Genomic DNA, 17681 nt, shown 5'->3' with positions numbered 1-17681 from the left:
CTTTCAACGAATTTTGCTTTTGATACTAGCAATTTTCAATGCAGTTGAAAATCCTTTTGATGTGTTCCTGTAATCGTGCCGGCAATGGATTTTTCAGAAAGTTTGCATCATTTTTTTTTTGAAAACAACGATTGCTCCTCTTAGATTGTAGAATGAAATGAATGGAGTCATGTCGTTTTATTTTATATCTACCATAATCAAATGCTTTGAAATTTTTCGGCAAATATTTGAAGAAAAATCACATCCATGTTTTTCACAAATGATTTGCTTGCCTGTTTCCAGCTTGTGTTATAAGTTTTTTTTGTGAATCATCTGTTAGAGAATGACGGGTTTAGGCTGTATTTTGAATTTGTTCGAAAAATACGACATTTTCCCAGTATTCCAGTTTTTTACTCTCTGAAGATTGAAATATTTTTTTTTGTATTGCTAATCATGCGAAGCTCAGCTGGCCTATACTTGAAAATATCGACTTGTTTGCGCGCTCGTATTTGAATTTTAGATTATGTTGGTTTTCACTTTTTAGTGTTAATTGGACAAAAAGCTTCATATAGGGGCTTTTTGGGCGCTGACAAAATCAAATTCAAGCCCTTACTTTATCCGCTTAAACTAAAAATGGCCTTTTCCCGTTAACAACTTTCTTAAACAAATTTGCAAGAAATTCAACTGTTTTTTTTTGTTGAATCCCAATAACTTCCAGTTTTCTTCCCGATTGTTCTGGAGGTAATGCTGTTGCCTTGGCACCCCAAGGTCTGGAGTTTGAGACCCATCCGGACCTTGTTTTGTTCAGTTTGTATGAATGTGATTTTTTCTCAAAAATTTGCACTGTTGGCTTATTTCTTCTCTGCTTATACTTTGTCGGCTCAGTTACCTCATCACGGATTTTTTGTGTTGGTCGGACATAAAAAGAGCTTCATAGAGGGGGCACTTTGGGCGCTGACAATATCAAATTCGCGCCCTCACTAAATCCTCTAAAGTTTATAACTTTTTCAGGTTCGGTCGTTTAATGAGGAAAGTAATTATTTTTGTACTGTCTATTGACTACGGTTATCATTATATTTCAGAGTAGTTTTGTGCCGCAACTTAAAAAGATGGCGGCCTTTTCAACCACCCGTGAGCTCAAAGCAACTTACAACAGTGAAAACGTCAAAAGCACAAATTTCCAGTACGATTTGGTCTCAAATTTAGCCGACATGTCTTACATGAAATACTTCGAAATGGAAATTAAAAATACATACGAGCTAAATAACGAACATGAAAAATACGAAGAGAAAATTGAGAAAGTCTACACTTTGATCAGAATTCCGTTTCACCTGGAACGATTTTTCTATTACGGATTTTTGCTAGCCCTAGATTCGTTCATGTTTGTGCTTGCCACGTTACCCATTCGGTTGTTTTTGATTATCAAGTCAATTTTAAGGCACTTTTTTCGGCCTTCAAAAATAGGCGTTTCATCTCGGAGGAAAAACATTTTGGAGCCAGCTCAGATTTGCGACGTTGTTAGAGTTCTGTTGACACTGTTTTGTTGCTGTAGTTTGCAGTGGATTGATTTGTCTTTTCTCTATCATCAGGTTCGTGTTTCTTGCCATTTATATCCCGTTATGTCGTTTTTATTCTAAATTTGAGAAGGTCAGGCGAGTAGAGTTTTTTTATTATTATTGGTCAAAACCGCTCAAAAACAGCATTTTTTGAAATAAAAGTTGTCTTAATTGTACAATTTTTTGTCAAATTTGGTCAGTCTGAGCTTTTGGCTACCCTTATTGAAAAAGTTGAAAACAAAAACTAAGTAAACAGCCCTCGCCTGTCAAAAATTTTCCTGCACACCCCACGGAGAATGTGAGCTATTTAAGCTAGATCAATTTGGTAATTGTGATTTGTTTGAGTGATTTCAGTTGACCTCTAGCTTCAGGTCTACCACAACCTGACCAAATTTGGCTGCAATAGTATAGAGAGTGCAAAAAGTTCGGACAAACAGAATTAATTAAAAAGAGCAACTGTCTAGACATCAACGGAAATTAAACTGAAATGAACATAACATCGAAAGTTCATAAAGCAGAGTTTCGGGAAGATTGTTAATTAGATTACTTGCAGCGAACTTTCGACCAATCAGAATGCAGCAAAATTCGAATTTACATAGAACGCTCTAGTGCAAAATTACTGGTTTTATTTACAGGGGTGGATATTATTTAGTAAATACAATAGGGGGGATTGTTAATTAGATAGTGGTAAAGCGTTCACTTTGAAATCGTCAGATCGAGTACTTGATCCCAAGCCATGGCAATGATAATGTGTGAGGACTTGACCTCTAGCTGAACAATTTCGGCTGCAATAGTGGTACCATATGAAAGTTCTAGACGCAAAAAAAACGGCCTTGAGTCGCAAAAAAAAACAGCTTCGCTCAACAAAATAACAGTCTGGAATGTGGGTAGATAATACAAACGGACTATCCTCTACATGACTGTTAAGGCCTTCTGATATATCCACTGAGATTCGCAGGAACTACATTATGATTGTTTGTGTTGTGCAGGTGCGTGGTCAGAATGTTTTGAAGGTGTACATTATCTTCAACATGTTAGATGTGGCCGACAGACTCTTTTCCACTCTTGGACAGGATTTGATGGACACTGTGTTCTGGACTGCCACCAGAATATCACAGGCATGTACTGCCTTTTTCCTTCCAATCAACTGCCCCCCCCCCCGCCCAACCTACCTCTTCCCTCCCTATCTCATCCCCCCAAACCCCAATTTCAAAATCAAGTTGTTGGTACGATTAAAACGGGTTCTTATGTGGTTTTTAAAGCGCAGAGACAGTTATTAAAGTGTGTGAGCAGCCCGATAGTTCTTATGTTAGCTATACATATCCAGGTAGAAAAATAGAAATTTAGGTTAACTCAATATCTGTTTTCAAATTATTCATGGAATGGCTGCTCAACATTTTTTCAAATTGTTCGAAGTTTTCCATTTTTTGCTTAATTTTTCTGGATGATTTCAACAGCAACTGTATAATGGTTTTATGTTCCATGTTAATGAAATATTAAATGTATTTAATTTGTTGGAAAACAAGTCGGATCAATGTTGAATTGAAATGTTTTCGGCAATTCCGCCATCATCAGTTATCTAGAACAAAAAAAACTTGATCAAAAAATCTACAAAACAAGGAAATAAAAAATATATAGACATAAAAATTAACAATTTGCGAAAAAGAGAGTAAAACTTAATTTTTAATTTATTGTTTGTGTTTGTTAAATAAAAAATATAATCATAAAAATTAACAAACTGCGAAAAGAGAGTAAAACTTGATTTTTAAATTATTGTGAGTTGTGTTTGTGTGTGTAGATAGAACCAGTGAGCGTGTCAGCTGTGAGGGCTCTGCTGAAGTTCCTGCTGCAGTTCTACTTGGCCTTCATGTACATCTGTCTTCACTCTGTCATCATTCTACTTGAGGCCACCACACTTAAGTCAGTTTCTCATTTTTATTTAATTCAGTTTGGCTCATTTCTGTTTTACGGCCTAAAATTATGAAACTGTTGATTGAGTTTATAGTTTTTTTTATAAATTTATATTGTTTTAAGTTGATTTTATCGTCAGTTTCTGATTTTTAGTTAAGTCAGTTTGGCTCCTTTCTGTTTTACGGTCTAAAATTATGCAACTGTTGATTGAGCTTATAGTTTTTTTTAGAACTTAGATTGTTTTAAGCTGATTTTCAGTTCAACCGATTCCAATTGAAGCGTCTCTGATCAAACGTTCAAAATAGCGAAAATATCAGTTTTTGGGTCCTATAACATAAAAGACCCCTCAGTTTTAGGAAGAATAGAAGTAGGCCTGATTATTTATAATTAATCATTATAAGTAGTCCTAATTATTATAATGTTAGTTTTTATTTCTGTTCAACAAACATGACAGCTTAAAGCGTAAGATTAACTACTGAAATAAAAGCTATTTTATTCAATGTTTGGACCACCAAAAACAATCAGAAGACCATCCTGCTCCAATGCAGTGACATTTTGAAGCCTATTCATTGGATTTTCTGCAATCGTATCTTATATTTAAAAAGAGTTTGTTCAAATTTTATTCTGCTTGTTCTGTTGCAGCGTGGCCTTCAACTCACACAACAAGAGTCTTTTGATTGTGATGATGTCGAATAACTTTGCGGAGCTGAAGGGCACAGTGTTTAAGAAGTTCGACAAGAACAACCTCTACCAACTCACTTGTTCAGACGTCAGGGAGAGACTCCACTTGTATGTATATCACGTAGTTCAATTGTAAATGTTTCGGACAGACAAAATGAATTAAAAAGAAGTAATCTTATTTCAAAATCTTTTTACACGCAAAAGCTAACTTTTCACCCAGAACTGATCTTCCTAAATCCACTGAAAGTTTGTTGACATGATGGTTATAACTGGCAGATTGCTCGTTCTCTAATGATTCTTTCGCTTAATGATTTCGCTTAATTTTCGCTTAATGATTCTTTTCGCTTAATGATTGTAAGTGATTTTAAATTAATGCAAACTCGCTCCCAAACATTTGGAATTTCATTCCTATTTTTCCTATTGCGATAAGCAAGTGTATTGCAATCGGGCAATAGACTTTTTTCCATAAACAACTTTGATCGCAAGACTCATTTCATATATTTTGGACTCCTTCATCTTCTGAAAAGCTCAATTTCTTGAGAGTTTAAAAAAACGACTATAGTTTAAGTAGTAATCAGGTAAAGCCCGTTTCAGGCTCAATTATTTTTTTTTTCAAAAGTTTCTCATTTTTTTTGGGTTCGTGGTTTTCGTCCTAGTTTCAGTTGGTTTATTTTCCATTTTTAAGGGCCAATTTTTATCTGGTATTAATTTTTTTGCTTTCTTTCTAGAGCATCTATTTTGTTCCAATTCGAAACGTTTTTAACTACAACTGAAACTTCAGTAATTTGTAAATTTACCAAGTCTGATAGTTTTTCTTTCCATTTTTTTGTTTCTTTAAATTTTTAAACAGTTTCAGTTGCTGCTGTTTCGTCTCAGTCAACTTTTGTTGCATAATTTTGAGGGCGAATATATTGCATGCGATTATGTGTTTCAGATTGCATGGGTCCTAAACATTTTAAAAACTGAATGAAGTTTCTTATGACAACAATTCTTATGTGCAAGAAATTTTTTTGCATCGCAAGTGTTCCGAAGCTCCACTTGGCCTCTGGGTTATTTTTTTAAATGTACGTCGTTTTCAATTGTTCTGGGCGCGTTTTTTAACATTTGAGAAACTTTTCTCAGCTAAGCTTGATACGAATATTCTGATTCCGGAATATTCTTTTTGTTTGTCGAATCAGACAAGATCCTGATTCAACCTATAAGTAGACAGTACCCGCAAAGTTTGGATATGAACTTGTTGCAGGTGTTTTTATTATGTGTAGCAAGTAAAACCGCGGAAACCTAGTTTCAGAGTTTGCTAATTTTTCCAGCTTTTCGAGTGAGATATAGAAATTGAGCTTTAGTTTCTTATTTCTCTGCTCTAAAAATTTTTGTGAACCGATTCATGCTTTCAAACAAAAAGAATCGTTTCAAAGTTTGTTCTTGATGAGCTTGCCTAAAAAAGTTTCAAGCTTTGAAGTTTGTTTGAGTATTGTGAAGTTGTATTGTTTGATGAGATATTTTATAATATATCAATGTTTAACCGCTTGATAAGCTTGCTTTAAAATGTTTTTTTTTAGCAATGAAAACTTGTTAGCGATGAAATCATAATATTTCAAAGCTTCATCCATTGATATCTAGCAAGAAGATTTTATAATTTTTGCGATTATTTTGTGAAAAGGTTCATAATTCAGGACCTAATTAGCTTGCTCGAAAAAATTTAATGTATTCATCAATCAATTACATCTAATGTTACAATTAGATTCTTACGACTCAAGCTATTGATTCAAAGTTTCATTTGGTTGCATGGTAGTTACTTGCAATAAAATTAAGATTTTGATTAGCTGAAATAAATCAAAATAACTTCCAAAATTTCATCGCTTAATAGCTTGTATGAAAAATTAATTTTTTGTGAATCAGTTCAAACTATCAAATCTAGCGGTAATTATTCTTTTTAATTGAGTACTCCTGCTACACAAAGGGAGTTCAAAAGACATTAAGCTTTCTAACCAGAACAACTCCGGAAGCTTTTAAGAAATAGGATGAATTTGAGAAAAACGTAAGACAGCAGCTACTTCCTAGTATTACTGGTAAAGACCATGAAGATCGCAACCTTTTTGCACTACCACTAAGAATGGGAGAATTGGACCTCCTCAGTAACACGGACTTTTCCAAAAACTATGAGTGGTCACGAGCCATTTGTGATCCGTTAGAAGACAGTGATACAGAAATAGCTGAAACGGAACAAACTCTGATAAATAGAAACATCAAAACTGAGAAACAGAACATCACACTCTCAAAAAAGGCTAAAATTATGGAAAATTGCTCATCAGAGAAAAAACTGACAATAAATCTAGCGTCACAGAAAGGAGCATCGAATTGGCTAAGCGTGCTCCCCCTAAAAAATACAATTTCTCTCTCAACAAATCTGAGTTTAAAGATGGATTACATTTGAGATATGGATGGGAACCACCAAGCACCCCACATACATGCCCGTGTGGACAACCGTTCACACTGACCCACTCCCTACACTGTCCTAAAGGTGGATAAACTCAACTAAGACATAATGAAATTCGCGATACCCTTGCGACACTCCTGGACGAAGTATGCCATGATGTTGAAATAGAGCCGAAACTTCAATCGTTGGAAGGCGAAAGCTTTCACAACAAAACAACCACTACTGAAGATGACGCTCGACTTGACATCAAGGCAAATGGACTCTGGGGAGGCCGATTCAACCGAACGGTTTTCGATGTAAAAATTTTCAACCCCATGCTAAATCCTGCCCTAAAACTATCTGACGCCTACAAATATCATGACAGTGTCAAAACATTAAAATACAAACAAAGATTTGTGGAAGTGGAACACAGCAGCTTTGTTCCACTAACTTTTGCGTGTACCGGAGGAGCAGCACCGGGCTCTACAAAAACCGTCCAGAAACTAGCAGAGAAACTAAGCGAAAAACGGAACGAATCATAATCGGACACAATTAACTATATAAGAACAAAAATAAGTTTTGCACTTCTGAGGAGTGCAATCCTCTGCTTTAGGGGGTGCAAAAAACCTAAAAATACAGCCAACATAGACAATTCTATCTGTGCTGTAATCGAGGAGGATAGATTTTAATTGACAATTCTCTTGATGCATTAAAATAGACTTGATTTATTCATAAAATTTTTTCGATGTATTTATATAGCGTTGGTATGGCTTTTTTGGTGTACCCTTTTTTAATTGAGTAGCTTGACAGCTTGCTTGAATTTTTTTTTAGAAATAAGCTACTGAAGCTATTATATCAATTTAACGTATTTCAAATTTTGACCGCTTGAATAGTTTTCTGTAAACTTTTTTGCGAAAATCTTAGAACGTAAAACAGTTTCAAAAGTTTATAAAATTTATCTTTAGAAAGCATTCTTAGAGGTAGTTTTTCATTATTTAATGCATAGTTTTTCATGATTTAATGCACGCTATCTAAATTTTCTATCAAAAAATAAGTTCCTCTGAATTGCTGGCTTGAATGTTTTAAATCTTTTTGTAAATAGCTTCAAGTATCAAAAACAATTAAAGGTTCACGACAAATTTTTAAAGAAAACATTCAAAAGATGAGCGTAATTTTTTGTGAATAAATTGTAACTACAAAAAGGATTGCAGGTTGCTGAGCATGTAGCACCCAATGATTCGACTATAATCTTGAAAAACTACAAAAGAAATTTTTTTTAATTTAATTTCATTTTTTGTGCGTAGTGTGATGAAAGACTAGATTCTGATATTCGTAATGAAATAGTCAAATTGGAAGACAGTTTTTGTTCGAAAAATGACAAATATATTTTTTTAATTAAGATAATATTCTAGAAGTGTTCGGCGCTAAAACTAATTTTACTAGATTTTCCAGGGCTTGAATAAAAAGTTCTTTACCCATTCACTGCTAATTTGCGACTATGCTTCTATAAAAATCATCACTACCTATGCTTTTGATTAAGACTTTGCTTCTATAGCTTTTAATTTCCTAAGCTATATTTAACGTTCAATGCTAAACGAAAGACAATACAATTTCTAATTCGAAAAAAAAATTGAATGATATTCATTAATTTTGGGTTTGAAAATGAATTTTTTTTTTAGATTTACCAACGGAATATTAAAATTGCACGTTAATCTTGTTTTCTCTTTTTCGGCAAGCTTTTTATAAAAAAAATGTTGATCATAAATTTTTTAAAAAAAAAAGAGCTTCAACGTGATAATTTTTACTCCGAGTTTTGAAAGTATCAAAAAAGCAATTAGATTTTACTCTTACCTGAGTTCTATGACGCTTTACCAACTGTTTTGGCTTGGTTTTTGAATTTATAGTTTCAAATAAATATTCTGAACTGCTTTGGGAAAAATTAAACGGTTTTGTCAATAAATAAGGAAGTGAAGTGAAAAAATGTCTAAGCGATTCGTATGTTTTTTTTTGTGGGTTTTTGATCTCTATACAAATAAAATTGCTTCTAAATGTACACCAGTGGCGTGCTCAATTTTTCTTGTGGCCTGCTCAATTTTCAAGTAAAGTTTTTTAACCTTAAGAAACTTTTTGTTGGTCAAAAATGGACATAGTAAGTTAGTACCAAACTGGAATGGCAAACAAAATTGAGGAGGGAGCGCATTGCTTACCTACCAGCCTCGCTACCTATGCACGTGATCTTTTTTTTTGTTGTGCGTGCGATTTTCAACTAAATAAACAATTTGTGTCGTGGCGAAAGTTTTTGTTTTTTTATCAGCAATTTTAATATTTATTTTATTTTTTTATTTTATACATCACTGATTCGTACTATATTTTTTTCATGTTGGCCTGTTTGTGTACGTGAAAGCTAGTGCTTTAGACAGAATTCATCTTTTAATGTTGTTTGAGACATCAAAATTGTCTGCAGAACTCCCTGTCAAAATGCAAAAGATAGATTTTTTCACTTCTGTCTGTCGGAACTTTTTGCTATGCTATATACTTTCTGATAGTTGTCTTTCTGTGTGTGTAGAATGGTGCTGCTGGTCATAGTGTGTGTGCGTAATCTGCGGGAACTGCACTGGGACGTGGTCTACTTAGGCCAGCTGCTGCCAGAGTTGGCACTGGTCGTATTCTCTGAGATAGTGGTCGACTGGGTCAAGCACTGCTTCATCGCCAAGTTCAACGAGATACCTGCCGATATATACTCGGGTAATTGCATGTGAATGACGCATTCTTTTGTAGTTAATATGCAATAGTTATTTTGTAATGGGAACGGAGGGACTTGACAATTAACAAGGGGGTTGGACTTTTTTCAGACTAAAAAGGTGGTTATACTTGCGGTGGGATGCTGCAACTTCTGATCATTTGTGTTGAAAATCATGAATAAATAGGTGTTTCAACAAATTTTCGGCTGTTTTCAACAAGCTGATTCAGTAAAGAGTATCCTGAAAAAGAAACGTTATTGCATCCAAGTTAAAAGTTGGTTTGATGTGAGCATTTTTAAACTGTAAAACTGTATCAATTCTAGCAAACTGTTCGATCTGATAACCAATTTAGTCAAGCGGTGACAAGTCTCGAACCTATGTCTCTGAATACTAGTTGTACGAGCTGTTTAAGAATCAGCGTCTTAAACCTTAGACTACACCACACCGACTTGATCGAACTTGGCTGAGGGAGTTACTCTTAGGGATTGAAGTAGTTAGCAGTTTGGTGCATGCTACAAAGATGATATTTTCTCTCTCTGATTGCAGAGTACAGACTGAGTCTGGCTATGGACTGGATGTCGAGTAAGAAGAAGGACTCTGTGTCTGAGCACTGTGACGTAGTCACCCGCAAGATGGGCCATAACCCCATCCCACTTGTCTGTGTTCTCTTCAAGACATTCGACCAGGCATGACATAAATCAAAATATCTCTTTCAATTCCAATAATTTTTTATTTGAATTCATATAATCGTTTAAAAATAATCGTACACTTATTGTTATTCCAGAAAGTATCAATTAAAAATGAGAGCGTATTTAGAAATTGGTTTAAATTAGGAATGTGTTTAGAGACCGATCAATTCGAGTTGAACAAGAGGTTTTTATTACGTTGAAAAAAGTCTTCAAATCAGTAGTTTATTTGTTTCTGAGAATTTTTTTTGCTTGTGTTTTGCAAAGCCCAACTTTTACGGCGCCCAAGCCTTAAAAAAACTGAGTTTTGAATAAGTATTCAATGGATAATGAAAATACTAGGTATAAATTACTGCAGAACTTCAATGCAGAAGTCCTGATTTTTTTGTACAGAAGTGATAATAGTTGGACATGATCGCTGAATTGATTACTAGAAAATGTGCGTGTGCGTTGTTTTAGATTCTGTTGGGGGATGTGTTGACGGTGTTGTGCAGCGTGGCAGTGATTTTGCCAGTGAGTGTTGCCATCAAATTCACCACCAGCATCACAGTCCTCAAACAGTCGTGCCGGGTAAGCTACACGTAGAGAACAGTCAAGTTTGATTTTTTAAATCAACAGAAAACGAATCGAAGCTTGAAACGAATTGATTTGATGCTCGCAACAACTATTCAGAGATTCACAGTTCTCAAATTATCATACCAGTTAAATTGAAAGTTTAAATTGTAAATAGAAACACTAAAAAGGCCCTTTTTAGTTTTTTCCTAAAGCTTGAGTTTTCAGCTTGAGTTTTCTGAACCTGATTTTTGTGGCTATCCCTTGAGGTATCTCCGCTTAGTAGCGAAAGCGATTATCAGGCGTGAAAAATACAACTTATTTCATTAAGATTCACAGTATACTGGCATAATACCTGGCTCGTGTTGTAACTAGGAGTGATCGTCCAATAATTTGAAGTCCTTAATTTCTGCATGTTTTTGTAGATCATCAAAGGTCATCGTGAATCTCAGCGTGCTGAAACTTCAACTGCGAAGAGTCCAAGACACTCAGAGCGCAACTCGGTCAATGCAACCCCAGTTCACAGTCAGAATCAAACATATCAGGCGAACAACCCACACCAGCAGAAGACAACGACTATCAGTGGCAGTAATAGTGGAGTGAATCTGCACAATAGATACACTCATAGCCAGTCGTTGCCTGATACGACTGCACAGTTGATCACGGCGGAAGGAGACCCGGCTAAAACGGCAAGTTAATTTTAGTTTTAGCATTTGACCTAGCTGTGACCTAAGCTGAGAAATTTTGTCAAAATGGCTTCGAAAATAATTTTGGATCAAATTTTTCAAGTTTTTGATATATTCCGAGATGAATTGGTTTTCTCCTAAATAAATTGTTTCAACGCGTTCTTAAGTATAATTTTTTCAAACGATCTAATGATGATCTAATAAATTGCAGTGAATGAAGTAATTTGAGGTGAATGAGCTAATTAGTCGTGAATGATTTAATTTTTCAGGTTCTCTTCCGAGAACTAGACGAACTTCCGAGCCTCAGCCTCGACTACATCCAGGTAACCCAAAGCAATCCATCAATCAACGAAAGCAGTAAACAACGAGAAGACCTCCAACACTCGCCCGTAGAAAATACACCTATTTTGAGCGCCTCCTTAGAACAATTAAATCAATCTGAAATCGGACAGGGTCCACTGTTTACTGAAAATAGTACAGTCGACTTGCCAGCGTATCAACTGACGACTAGTGACGATGAAAAAGACGAAAATGATGAGCGATGTGATTTGTTCAATTTGTCGAAATCAAAGAAGTTTTTGTCAATTGACACAATTGAAGCTAGCCAATCAGATGATGAGTTGTTAAGACAGCAGAGTCGAGTTGTTCATGCCAAAGCGGAATAGTTTATTATAAATTATTCGTCCCATTTTGTTGATCCTAATTTATATGCTTTAGATAGTACACGAGCGAAAGGAAGTGTTATGATATGGGATGAGTTTCCCTTATAAAAATAACCCAAGTACACCAAACTTATCGAATATCAAGTTCAAGCGCAACGTTAAGAGAGCTGGATCACAAAAAAATGAGTTCCCATGTACGGTTGCCTCAGTGGCAGTACCCACGCCGTACAACCTCTGCCGCAAATGTCATCAAACGCAGCATCAACACGTGTTTTTACAGTAGGAACGGATGAAGCTAGTCAGGTCGTCACAACCCATCTGGCACAATAAACGAGATCCTGCTAATCAGATCCGGCATAGAAAGTTCCCCTGGGCCTGCAATCTACACCTGCTCAACTTGTTATTTAAGAATAACGAGAGCACACAGAAGTGTTTGGTGCCACCTACGGGCGGGTTCACCAATCGTGCGCATCACTTCGTAAAACCTCGTGGTCCGAAGATTAACTGCCAAAACTGCTCTTACTGCAAAAACAACTCACCTCTATCTCTATCTCAAACTCCCCAACCTAAAACCCCAACAAATATCAAAACACCCCAAGGAAGAACAACTAATACGCCCCAACAAAAAACAACTAGAACGCCCCAACCAAGAACCCTCATAAAACCCCTTTCAAGCAACCAAACAACAAAGATTCAAACATCAAAATGTTGAAAATAAACGCCAATGGCCTGCGCCTGAAGTTAGAAAAAAAGAGTTATAACATTATAAATATGTCTTTAAATTCATCAATCATACCGCAGAACTGGAGACTTGGAGAAATAATTCCACCTTAAAACGGGAAAAACAGAAGAGACGAAAAGTTACAGGCCGATTGCACTCCTGTCTCCAGTTGCAAAGCTGAAAGAATTTTACTAAATGAGTTTTAAAACCTCAAACTTGCCGACCATCAACATGGCTTTAGGAAAAATAGATCCACGAACACTGCACTTAACTGCATTGTTACTGACATTAAAAATGGTCTTAACCAACCGAGACCGCTGTTGATCGCTCTTGATCTTACCGCAGCTTTCGACAGAGTTGATCAAGGTATCTTGCTGCAAGACATCCTTTCTAACTTATCGAACAATACTAAAAGATGGATCACACCATATTTACAAGGACGCGCTACTTATGTAGAAGTTAGATACAAAACCGAAAAAGCGACGAATGAAACAACGGGTTCTTCAAGTAGGAGTATTATCGCCGGTCCTGTTTAATATCTACATGTCCTCTATGCCTTTCCCATCATCAAACAACAAAAAATTACCACCTATGCTGATAACATCACCATTACTACAACAGGTCCTGATATCTCAAAACTAGATACAACCGTCCAACCATGTTTAAAAGAACTCTAGAACTGGATGGAAAGTCGAAATCTTTAACTTTTAGCCGACAAAACCACACCAACTGTCCTCACAAATTGGAACAAACACAAAACTGATGTCGGCATGAAGGAGAATTGGTTACCAACAGGCAAAAACCCAAAATCCTGGCAACTTTTGATAATTTTGGTCTTTTAAATACCACATTAGTAACATTATGAACAAACTAAAAACGAGGAACAACTTACTGGAAAACTTTCTGGTACTAACTGTGGTTACAGTATAGAAATACTTTGTGTTACTTATAAAGCTGTTGGACGTAGTGTTCTCAATTATGGTGCACAGGAAGAAAGTCGCCTTCCTCTTCGTACCAGATACCTTCTTGCTCAACTGTGCTGCGGATATAACCCTCATCTCAACAGCTACTTATCGAGAATCGATGAAGACAACAATAACTGTTTTTATAGTCCTTGTGACGTACCTTTCCTTCTTAACTGTCCGGCCATGGCAATAACACTAAAAATAGACGACCTGTGGAACCAACCTGTCGAAGTCGCAGACTGACTTCAATTATAAAATCTGGACAGGAGTTTTGTAGGTTCATCAGAAACCAACTAACATTAGAAATTTTTCTCGGTTCTCCGCACTAAAAAAGACTGCCCGCCAGAACCAGGCACGGGATTTCGCTCGGTTCTCTTAAGCAAAACTGTTCCCCTAGAACAGAAGTTAACGCAGAACTGGAATAGGGGGCTTTCCCGCTCTTAGCAAACCCTGGGATTGCCACAATCACTGTTTGAAAGACGAGACGATGCGGCAAATCATTCTCCACAACTACGATTGTAGCGTACTGAAAATAATCAAAAAAGCGAGTTGGGGCTGCAGATGAATCGATGCTTGTAAGCAGCTACTAACAACGACACAATAATTAATCATAAAAAAAGACCAATAAAAGAAACAAAAAAAATCGTATGTTCATTCTTTATCCAAAAATTCAGCCAGAAAGAACCACACAAAACTTGCCACATAAATTTGTGGACAAACAGTCAATTCAAATTTGCAAAAAAAAAACATTCTGAAAAACTTGAACAACGGATTTGTTTCTCCAAAAAAATTTGACACATTGAAACAATAGACTATGCCATCAACTTGAGTCGATTTCGAATGAAATGGCTCAATCCTAATTGACAATCAACAGATAATAAAAGAAATTAATTTCACGCACTTTTCGACCAAAAAAATCAGAGCAATGGATCCGAAAAAAATTGTAAATGCTTGTAAAAAAAATTTCATTTTATTTTTTCTCTACGAAATTTTTGGAGTGGGCAAAAACTAGGAAAACATGCATTCAAATTACCCTTTGGAAAATCAAGAAAAAATTACTGAAAAAGTCGACAAACAAATACAGAAATAACCTGACCCGGCGAGTAAACCGACAAAAATTGGGACCAAATAAAAAAAACGATTAAAAATCAATTTTCAGCTGTGGACCCCAGTATTCGTTCTTGCGGGGCAAGAAGTTTAGAATATCCGCGATACCTGCACCAGGAAGGCTGAGGATATTGAAATTTGGGAAAGTTAGATTCTTCAATTGTGAGTCTCCGATCAGCAAGTGTTGCGACGACGATTTCTTGAATATGTGAAATCTCATTGGTTTTCACCCATCCACGGCTAGGAACGGACGGGACTTTGGTACTACTATGATAGAGTGGTCCCTCGAAAAAGCAACTATCATAGACAGGTCCCGCATGCATTTCGCATGTTATAATTTTGAAAACTAATTTGTGCATAAATTATTCAATTCAAAAATCTTGCAAAATATGTTCAGCCTAAAACTTTTCAGACTGAAAATTGTAATCATTGTTGTTTATATATTGAAATTTGCTCGCTTTACTTTATTTTACGGTTTAACAACCATATAATAGGGTTGACTTATTCGTCATCAAAACCCACTATCGGCGGTTTTTTTTTTAAATTTTCAACATTAAAAGGGCGAGGGGGAGGTTTGAGAGGTAACAAAACATGAAATTTGTTTGAAAATATACTGCGACATCTTTCTGAAAGGCGTAATCATAATTATTAAACGATTTGAGAGCTCTAGGTGTCGTATTCTCAAGGGACCTGGTTATTTTCAAGGGACCACTATCATAGTAGTACCGGGACTTTTTTCGCTTCGAATAAGGTGTTCTTGTTCCTAGCTACAACTTTTCTGAAAACACACAGTTTGAACGAGGGAAGAGAAATCTATTTATAAGTTTATATTTAATAAGTTTAATAAGCAGTGCATAAATCGATTAAGTTAGGACTTTCAACTAAATTCAGCTAAGAGCGCTCAAATAACTGACACTTTCATGTCCTCGGGAAAAATATGATCGCTGAGCAAATGAAGCAATAAAAATGTGTTACGGCTTTCAAGAAGCAAGGAAAAGTTTTATACGTGTTCTTGGAATGCTTAGCAGGAGATGAAGGCTTTGTTCCCATTATATTTCTAAGATTGACATAACAGTCCTCGCTCCTTCCCGACTGGCGAGACATTTCTAATACGGCTCTACTGTTGGCATTTTCGAATGTCGTATAGCTCGGCAGTGCATTTGGAGGATGCAGATTCTTATATGAGCTGTGAGACGTGACTTTACGCTGCAAAAACGTCGAAGAAACAGGGCTACGGTCTGCCCAATTCTTTGAACCTTTTCTGAAACAGTCATTTTTCAACAGGTTTATTGCTGATTAGCTAATATTCAAAAAATTTAAAAAACACACTTACATTTGATTTGAGCCAGTTGGATATTGCATTTTCATTAAAGTTTTAAATTGCAACTCGAGCAAAGCGACTAATCAATAGCAATCATCTCATCGTATTTAGACTCTCCAGCATTTCTTTTTACTGAAAAAATTGATTTGTCATACAATAACGCCAGTTGAATCTAAAAAATACACTAATCTTTTCAAAAAATTTATTTGGTCATACAATAACGCCAGTTGAATCTAAAAAATACACTAATCTTTTCAAAAAATTTATTTGGTCATACAATAACGCCCCAGTTGAATAAAAAATACCCTAATCTATCGGTTCCCAATTTTTGTAAGGGCTTGAATTTTTCACATTGAAGCGGTTGAGACGACTAGAACATTTTTATTGAGCTTTTCGAGATGTAACAGTCGTTCAGTGAAGTCACACTTGACTCGAGGGCCAGAGACACTTTTTCCTCATTAAAAGAAGAAGAAGAAAGAAAACTTGAATTACTATACATGCTTCCCAGATGTTGTACCTACGCGCGGTGGAAAGCGATACCACAAAAGCAACATCACCTCAAGAAGGAGAAGAGGAAACGACTACGCAAGGAAATCGTTTCAAGGACCCTTTTTGGGAAGGGAGCGGCCCGGCAATAGCCGAACCGAGCACCTCCTAAAACAACCTGTAGGCTATAAAAGTCGCCTCAACGGCCGGGTGCTCAAGGTTGACGAACGACACCAGGCTAGGATTGTAAAATGGTGCCTGATGGACATACATCCGAACCCCGGGCCGAGGACAGTGGACATCAACAGGTGGGCTGAACAGAAGCTTCGGGAGATGCGAGCACGGAAGAGGAAAGAAAGACGCAGTGAAAAAAGAGGTTCCAAATGGACGCGTATGCTAGCAAACCGGAGCAAAGTAGGGAAGGAGCACCTAACGGGGAAAGCGAGAAAGAAAGAGAAAGAACGGTGGAGAAGGAAAGTGAACCAGAAATTCTCAAAGAGAACCAACTTTGACTCTGAGATAATCACGTGGAACCTGCAGAGGTGCAAAATCCAGGTGGATGGACGAGGTCGAATTCAGCATATCCTAGCAGCAGTACAGGAGAACAAATGGGATGTTATCCTGCTGTCGGAAATATCCTCAAAAGAGGAGGGGGTATGGTGGTACGAAGAGGACTCAGTCCTAATCCATGGGAAAAGAGCCGGTATTATCTTAAGAAACCATTGGGCCCAAGAGTGGAAGAAGCAAGGGAGCCAAAAATGGTTGACCGAACGAGTAGCCATGGTAACAGTGAACAACGTTAAGCTGATCGCAGTCTACCAGCCAGTATCGCCGAATGATATAGAAATCGACGAATACCGAAAACAGCTAGAGACAGCGATATCGTGTAGGAAAAAGGACGAAATGTTGCTCATAGGAGGAGACCACAATGCTCAAATAGGCAGACAAGATAATACGGGAAAAGAGAGGACTCTGGGAAAGTTCGGGTTACGAGCAAACTCGGTAGCAGGAGACGAAGTCGTCGAGTGGGCGGAAAACAATAACCTGTACATCGTGGACACCTACTTTAGAAAGAATAATAGAGGTACGTGGTGTCATCCAAGAACAGGTAATTGGTACGAGCTGGATTACTTCTTAGCTAAGAGACACAGAAATTTAATCATCAAAGATATGAAGGTGGTACGGGAAGACAGATGGTCCGATCATAGGCC

General features: G+C 36.6%; 3 protein-coding genes across 4 annotated transcripts in view; 2 read left to right on the top strand and 1 right to left on the bottom strand.

Annotated features, from left to right (window-relative positions):
* LOC134853292 (selenoprotein M-like) overlaps window positions 1-15500 on the bottom strand; it is a 413832-nt gene extending 398332 nt beyond the window's left edge. Inside the window, exon 1 of the mRNA XM_063869265.1 lies at window positions 15493-15500. The gene's annotated coding sequence lies outside the window, so the exon portion shown is untranslated. The remainder of the gene's footprint in view (window positions 1-15492) is intronic.
* LOC134853289 (mediator of RNA polymerase II transcription subunit 14-like) overlaps window positions 1-17681 on the top strand; it is a 186831-nt gene that overhangs the window by 102315 nt on the left and 66835 nt on the right. The gene's annotated exons all lie outside the window — the stretch shown is intronic.
* On the top strand, window positions 1066-15470 carry LOC134853290 (transmembrane anterior posterior transformation protein 1 homolog). Of its 2 annotated transcripts, XR_010164336.1 has the most exons (10): window positions 1066-1568; window positions 2525-2653; window positions 3334-3455; window positions 4089-4235; window positions 9110-9288; window positions 9831-9970; window positions 10430-10540; window positions 10948-11211; window positions 11478-14924; window positions 15387-15470. XR_010164336.1 is itself a non-coding variant. In XM_063869262.1 (9 exons), the coding sequence occupies exons 1-9, from the start codon at window positions 1089-1091 to the stop codon at window positions 11871-11873; spliced, it is 1968 nt and encodes a 655-aa protein (XP_063725332.1). In that variant the 5' UTR covers window positions 1066-1088; the 3' UTR covers window positions 11874-15014. The 2 variants fall into 2 exon arrangements, 1 of the variants encoding a protein (XP_063725332.1); XM_063869262.1 differs by lacking the exon at window positions 15387-15470 and having other exon boundaries at window positions 11478-15014.

This window comes from Symsagittifera roscoffensis, chromosome 8 (assembly GCF_963678635.1).
Source record: "Symsagittifera roscoffensis chromosome 8, txSymRosc1.1, whole genome shotgun sequence".
NCBI classification, from domain to species: domain Eukaryota; kingdom Metazoa; phylum Xenacoelomorpha; order Acoela; family Convolutidae; genus Symsagittifera; species Symsagittifera roscoffensis.
The sequence above is the reverse complement of the archived record's forward strand: the minus strand, read 5'-3'. Positions and strand labels throughout refer to the sequence as shown.